At 42.6% G+C, this 8,037-nt stretch overlaps 1 protein-coding gene across 1 annotated transcript in view; it reads right to left on the bottom strand.

The window, feature by feature from the left end:
• Positions 1 to 2,355: 2,355 nt before the first annotated feature.
• The window catches only part of crppa (CDP-L-ribitol pyrophosphorylase A), a 32,519-nt gene continuing 26,837 nt past the window's right edge, over positions 2,356 to 8,037 (bottom strand). Inside the window, exon 10 of the mRNA XM_035745846.2 lies at positions 2,356 to 3,836. Within this exon, the coding sequence (XP_035601739.1) occupies positions 3,732 to 3,836 (105 nt within the window). The 3' untranslated portion in view covers positions 2,356 to 3,731. The remainder of the gene's footprint in view (positions 3,837 to 8,037) is intronic.

Below are 8,037 nucleotides of genomic sequence, written 5' to 3'. Positions count from 1 at the left end.
GGAGAGGGCTCAGAACGCACCCTTGTGGGGCCCCGTGTTGAGGATCAGCGGGGAGGAGATGTTGTTGCCTACCCTCACCACCTGGGGGCGGCCCGTCAGGAAGTCCAGTACCCAGTTGCACAGGGCGGGGTCGAGACCCAGGGTCTCGAGCTTGATGACGAGCTTGGAGGGTACTATGGTGTTGAATGCCGAGCTGTAGTCGATGAACAGCATTCTCACATAGGTATTCCTCTTGTCCAGGTGGGTTAGGGCAGTGTGCAGTGTGGTTGAGATTGCATCGTCTGTGGACCTATTTGGGCAGTAAGCAAATTGTATATAATATATAATATTATAATATTATATAATATAATACCTGTATAAGTGTACAGGTATGAACATGTGTCCATTAGGTCTATGGATTTCATTTGGCCTAATCCGTTACTCCCCAACCCTGGCCACAAGGCTGGAACCATGAGGCTAAAGGAGGAGAGGGTAAACCAAGGTGTCTAGATCAGAAACACTGGTTACCAAAGAACCTTTTTTTTAACAAACAAAAGAGATAAAAGATCAGTGATCACACTTCTTTTATAAAATAAAAATATGTTTATTGCCTGAACAACTGTTTTACGCTAAATGTATTGTGACTCTGCATATCATGGTGTGCTACAGCAGTGTTTTCCAACCCTGGTCCTCCAGTACCCCCAACAGTACACTTCTTATTATTTCATTTTTAATCCCCTTTTTCTCCCCACTTTTGTGATTACAAGCTTGTATCGTCAATGCAACTCCCCAATGGGCTCGGAAGAGGCGAATGTCGAGTCATGCGTCCTCCGAAACATGACCCACCAAGACGCGCTTCTTAACACCCGCTCGCTTAACTCGGAAGCCAGCTGCACCAATGTGTCGGATGAAACACCGTTCAACTGACAACCGAAGTCAGGCTGCAGGTGCCCGTCCCACCACAAGGAGGCACTAGAGCGCGATGAGAGCAGTACACATTTTTAATGTAATCCTGGACAAGCACACCTGATTCAACTTGTCAACTAATCATCAAGCCTCAATGAGTTAAATGAGGTGCATTTGTCCAGGGCTACAATGAAAATGTGTTCTGTTGGGGGTATTCAAGGACCAGGGTTGGGAAACGCTGTGATACAGCAAATACCACCATGGAAGTGAGCTCAATGAGAGTCCCTTGTGGAGAATGAACAAACTACAACTCTAAAGAGCTCCTGCTGTACCATGATTATCCACCAGGTGTCCCTATATTGTCAGAGATGAACGATTATGTAAATCCGAGTACACTAAGTTTTCTGATCTGTGTCTAGTCCTCAGACAATCAACTGATGAACTGAAAGATGTGCAAATCACATGCAGAAAATGTTTGAACACCAAGACATGTCATCTCATATTATGATAAAACCTTCCCCCTGAAACAAGGTAAACAAATGTTTTAAGACATTCCCTCTCATGTCTGGAAGCATGCAGTGGAGTGATCCTGACTCTCCCTGAGGCAGCTTCCTTCAACAGTGGGAATTCCACTACATTTTGGAGGATGTAAAATGTTGGATGTCGGATCCGCCCTGGAAGTGTAAACAACGTATACAAAGAAACAACAAAACCAATCGCTCTCCACCTCGGTACGGTCTGCTGTGGAATGTTAAGGGATCAAGAGCAAAAAGCCCATTGATGTTGAGACTTTCTTCCACTCCTGCGATAAAAACACTAACCTGAGGGAATCCTTGTTCTCTCTCTGGGGTTCTCTCTCTTTCACAAATACACATGTAATCACAAGCACACTTACAACACACACACCTTCACAAGCACACACCTAATGTAGCCTACACGTTTGCGCACTTGCACTCACACACACACAGGTGTGAGTGATGGCTGACAGGAGGGATAAACAATGTTACACTACTAACCTGGGTTCTGTATACCTTTGTACTATGCCTCACTTAGAGACTTACAGTAGGATGATAGACTATTGCCTTGGGCTCCCTCTTACTGTGTATGATTAGTCCATGCAGCTCCAGGGAATTACTGTGAGGAAGCTGGAGCTTCAATTGGACTAAGCTGCTTCATTATGGGCTCAACTGATGTGTGGGGTCTCAGACAAAGCAATTACACTCGTCCCTTTCATGTTCTGTATATTTATCAGCAACACTGATGTAAGGTCTGTGCTACTGTGTCCATTTGAATGGAATATATAACCATAGGGGTTGTGTCATTATAATGCCATTAGGGAAGATTCTCTACAGAATGGTCAATGCAGTAATGAACCCAAAGAGAGAGTGAGATGTCTGAGGTGGTCTGCGAACCCTCAATGGTGTGGACATAGTATAATCAAAACAAAGACAGTTTATGTGATGGCTAAAATGAAACGAAAAGTCATTTTAATGAAAGCAAACATTTTATACCTCCACTCAAACATGGCAGTACAAAATCACACATGTATACAGTAGATGTCAACTCCTCTCCTCCATTCAGCAGCACCTTTATCCAGTGATCTAGAGACCAACCCACATTTAAAAAACTATAGCATACTATGGTATATATACTATAGTATTAAGTGTAGTGTTTTTGCAGACTATGTTTACTATAGTAATCTGTAGCATTTACAGTTAACTATACTATAAAGACCGTTGTAAAATAAAAAGTGTAGTATATACTATAGTAATTCATGCAATTGTTTTTGAAGATTGTAGTATTTACTGTAGTGTTTTTGCAGACATTACTGTAGTATTTACTATAGTGTTCTTGTTTTATTATCTTTAACATAGAAGTGGAGGCTTTTTTCCTTTAGGAAATCTATTGGGGAAACACTAAAAGAGCTAATTTTCCATAACCTGTAGGTAGGTAGGACTGGGGTCTGAACGGATAGTTCAGAGCTTCTGCTCTCTTCTGCTCTCTTCTATGTTCACTGCTCTGGCCCCCCCAATGGTGGAACAAACTCCCCCACGACGCCAGGACAGCAGAGTCAATCACCACCTTCCGGAGACACCTGAAACCCCACCTCTTTAAGGAATACCTAGGATAGGATAAAGTAATCATTTTCACCCCCCCCCCACCCCTTAAAAGATTTAGATGCACTATTGTAAAGTGGCTGTTCCACTGGATGTCATAGGGTGAATGCACCAATTTGTAAGTCGCTCTGGATAAGAGCGTCTGCTAAATGACTTAAATGTAATGTAAATGTATAACCTGTAGGGACACACAATTATAGGTGGCACAAATTGGGATATGGGGGAGGGTAATGGGCACGGTAAATGCCAATTAAATATTGTAGAATTTAATATAGTGTTTTTGCTGACATTACTGTATTATTTACTATAGTATTCTACTGCATACTACAGCATTCTATAGTAAGGACTACACATGATCGAAGGATACTACAGTGTGTAGTATATTATAGAGTTTACTACACAATTATATAGTAAGTACTGTAGTATTCTATAGTAAACTGCAGTATTTATTCATGTGATGAAACACAGTACTGTTTGAAGTCTCAGACCATAGGACTATAGACAGTCTCACACACTTGCATAGCGAACTGTCTCCATACACACCCCTGTCTCATGTTAAACTCTTCCCTATCCACTACACTGTTCCTTTTTCTAGTGCAGTTCACGACATAGAGTTTGAAGGCTTGGAGTGTTTCTCAAACACACACCTTGTGGCCAATCCGTAGGTGGGTAGTGATAAAGGTGATCCGAGGCGAGGCTGTACAAAGTGATCTGCTCTTCCGGGTTGGCTCACGCCTGGAGCAGCTGTCCTGTAAGGGCAGGGCTTCTGTCCCGGATCAGAGCACATGACATCTGGGCCACCTTCTCCACTGACCGCCCCCAAAGTGTAGCTTCCTGCAGCATCCACATACATACAGAGAGACACTGTGAGGATCCTGAGTGCAAAGACACAAAGAGATGGTGTTTGGATCGTCTGCATAATCTGATCCACAGACAGACATACTGTGCTGCTGCATATCCTGATCTATCAAACCAATCACAGTGGGCAGGATCTTCTTCACACACGTTTGACTGTTCAAATAAAATACACAGCCCTTTGAGCTTATTTAGAAAGGACACACACACACACACACACACACACACACACACACACACCAGAAGCCTTGTGATTGACAGATACCACGACTTACACAGGACGTCCCATGTTGAGTCCATTGTCTCTTAGGAGGATTCCTCCCTGGAAAAGCAGCCCTTCTCACATTCTCCGGTGTTGTAATGCTTACCGCATGTCCATAACATTGGCCAAACAAACATTTGAATTCTCCTAAATCAAATTTTGTTAAGAATTCCCATTTGCAGGGTGGGTGGGGAAATGATCGTTGCCCACATGTGATTCGATAGCGAGTTCAATCAACAGACGGAAGCAATTTGAAAAGAGAGCACTTCAAATTTAAACCTCTGTATGATTTTTTTTTTTTCAAAAGTGCTTTTCTGAATTACAGGTCCCGTTGCACTCGTAAGCCCAGGCAAGGGCATTCTTTACAGTTTACAGTGCATGATATTGGACAGATCTGCAGCAAACCACACGTTCAACTACAGACAGAATGTGTGTGTCTGATCTAACCGACTAGGGACCCACTGCTTTTAAAAGGCAGACTCTCTAATGTTGTGGTCATTTGCTTTTGTGATTCCTCTGTGCCTTGTGTTTTTTTCAGGCTGCCTGCGAATGCCTTTCATAATCGTCTTTCACTCCCTTCTCCATTCCGGACATCAGTGAGTGACTCCCGGTTTGGGTTAGTAGTTGCTTGATGAGGCATCAACGTTGGGATAAGTCTGGTTTCTGTCTTTCAGACCCAGCAGTGTTTTAGAGAACTATGGTGCTGCCATCCTGTTCCACCACTGATCTGAGATCTGAGGGGCATCTCTTGGCATGTACTCTACTCTATTCAGGCTGGTCAATTTCACATTGGACCTCGTGGGTTTGAATATCATCCTAGTCACAAAGCATTGGAAACTGTGATGAAATGAGATTTCATTAAAGACTTACTTTCTTCACGTTTGAATTTATTTGAATTATTGTTAGCGACTACTCGTTTGTGAACCTATAGTGCTTAACCTATTGCTACGGTGTCCATATTAGGACAGACTCAGAGTCACAAGGAGTTAGTTTCTGCACTCATTTCCCAGTGGAATGATGCGTAATTGGAATGTTGTTTGATTTCATAGTGTAAAATTGTAATAGGAAACATTTCTAATTCAGCCCTTCCTGGGTATTATTCAGATGAAACGTTATCAGTGACCTACCTACGTGTAGGGGTGCAGGGGAATGTACGTGGTGAGGTATGAGAGTGCTCAGAGCGGTGAGCGTGGAATCAGGCCTGACCGCGGTTAATGTGACTGAGCACTGGGATCCAGAACTCCTGGAGTAACTCCCTAATCAGAACCAGTGTTGGGGAGTCAGATGACAAGCATTTTCCACACCAAGAGGGGATCCGAGGCTACAACTGCTGCTAGACGGATCACCAATGATCTATTGATTAAAGCATAATGGAGTCAAAATATGGTAGCTTTGAGCAGGTTCCAGGAGTATTTCATTTCAGCTTTTCCTGTGTTCGACTAATATGTTTTTCTATTTACATTTGGCCATGGTTTTAAGAAATCAGAAAAGCGCAGGGAATGAAAAAAAATGAGGCTCTCCTGCTTTTCTTTAAGATGTACCAAAGTCATTGCTATTTTATTTAAAGGAATACTTTGGGATTTTGGCCATTAAGAACTTTATCTACTTCCCCAGAGTCAGATTTTTACCTTTATTTAACTAGGCATGTCTCTGCATTCAGTATGAAGGAAGTTGGAGACAATTTCGCGAGAGAATGCTAACTAGTGTTAGCGCAATGACTGTTGGTCTATGGTATCTATTAGCTTGCTAGCAGTTTGCATCAAACTGCACGCAGATATAAAAATGGTATCCATGAGTTCATCTGACTCTGGGGAAGTAGATAAAGGGCTTCATTGCCAAAATCCTGATGTATCCCTTTAATTACTTGTACTTGGCAATGCAGCCTGGTTTCAAAGACTAGACGTAACATAGTAAACGTAATTCCGTTGGACTCAATTAGTAAGATATATTTGGTTTGGTATTGCTACATAAGACAGATGGTTACTTAAGGTCAAAACTAAAGTAGGGTGGTTGGTCTGGGAGGATGGGGGTGATATAACGAGAACGTCTAGCAACCCAAAGGTCACGAGTTCGAATCTCATCACGGACAATTTTAGCTACTTAGCAACTACTTAGCATGTTAGCTAACCCTTCCCCTAATCATTTTAGCAAATTCTTCCCCTAACCTTAACTCTTTTAACCCTTCCCCTAACCCTTTAACCTAACTCCTAAAATTAACCCTAACCTATCTAAAGTTAGCCAGCTAGCTACAGTAGCCACCTAGTTAGAATTCGTAACATATCATACATTTTGCAAATTCGTAACCTATTGTACGTTTAGCAAACTCGTAATATATAATACGAATTGTAATTCATAACATACCATACGAAATGGATGATGGACATCCACCAATTAATACATATGAAACATAACATACTAAATGGAGTGTCTTAGATTTACATACAGAATAATAAGAAATGCTCTGAGACCAGGTTGGGCAATGAGGATGGGGGCCAATACATCTGTGAGCATGTACTTTTTTACCCCAACGTTGACTGGATATTCCTCCATAAGAGAAATACACGTTAGTTTGTCAGCGATTGGGAGCCAAAGCTTTGCGAGAAATCAAAGCATTCTAGGAAACCTGATTGCAACTCTTCCCCTTTATTTGCACCATAAGTAAATCACTAATACGTTATTTTCTCTCTCTCTCGGTCTTCAATCTAATTCAGAAAAATTGCTTATTGATAAAGGCCATGGCTATCAGTTCATCACATGGAATCGATTCCAGAATGTTTGAGGCATTAGTGGACTATGAGTATGATAAATGCTAATTAGTCCATTATTTACCACCCAAGTGCATTGTCTAAGGGAAAGTCCGGGAAAGCATTAAGAGTATAGTGTCATGTCATGGGCTCATTTGAGACAGCTACAATCCCAGCCCTAACCACCAAGCTAATGATCACTCCCCTTAACAAGGTCTGTTTGGTTATAGGCGCAGCATGACAAGTCTAACTGCTGGGAGAAAAAAAAGAAGAAAGGAATAAAAAAAGAGAGGAATCAAGAGAAGGCAACTGGAGATCACCAAGGAGGATTAACATTTAAAGCCCTGTCTAAACCTTTGTGTTCAATTTTTCCACTTGGGAAATACATGCCTTTAAAATATGAATTATACTTCATAACGCATTATTAAATCAACTAGTCGCTCTCTGGTACATGAGCAAGAATTGAGTCCCTTTGAAGTCACTACAGCTTTGAGCAGACACAACTGTCGCTGGCTGTTGCCAACTTGAGCAATTGGGGGAGAAAGGCCTGGTCAGGGAGGTGACTAAGAACCCGATGGTCACTCTGACAGAGATCCTCTGTGGAGATGGGAGAACCTTCCAGAAGGACAATCATCTCTGCAGCACTCCACCAATCAGGCCTTTATGGTAGAAAGCCACTCCTCAGTAAAAGGCACGACAGCCCGCTTGGAGTTTGCCAAAAGGCACCTAACGGACTCTCAGACCATGGGAAAAAAGATTCTCTGGTCTGATGAAACCAAGATTGAACTCTTTGGCCTGAATGCCAAGCGTCACGTCTGGAGGAAACCTGGCACCATCTCTACGGTGAAGCATGGTGGTGGCAGCATCATGCTATGGGGATGTTTTTCAGCAGTAGGGACTGGGAGTCTAGTCAGGAACGAGTGAAAGATGAACAGAGCAAAGTAGACAGAGATGCAAACATGCTCCAGAGGACTCAGGACCTCAGACTGGGGTGAAGGTTCACCTTCCAACATGACAACAACCCTAAGCACACAGCCAAGACAATGCATGAGCGGCTTCGGGACAAGTTTCTGAATGTCCTTGAGCAGCCAAGCAAAAAGCCTGGACTTGAACCCATCGAACATCTCTGAAGAGACCGGAAATTAGCTGTGCAGCGACGCTCCCCATTCAACCT

The sequence above is a fragment of the Oncorhynchus keta genome, chromosome 31, assembly GCF_023373465.1.
Source record: "Oncorhynchus keta strain PuntledgeMale-10-30-2019 chromosome 31, Oket_V2, whole genome shotgun sequence".
In the NCBI taxonomy this organism is placed as follows: domain Eukaryota; kingdom Metazoa; phylum Chordata; class Actinopteri; order Salmoniformes; family Salmonidae; genus Oncorhynchus; species Oncorhynchus keta.
The sequence above is the reverse complement of the archived record's forward strand: the minus strand, read 5'-3'. Positions and strand labels throughout refer to the sequence as shown.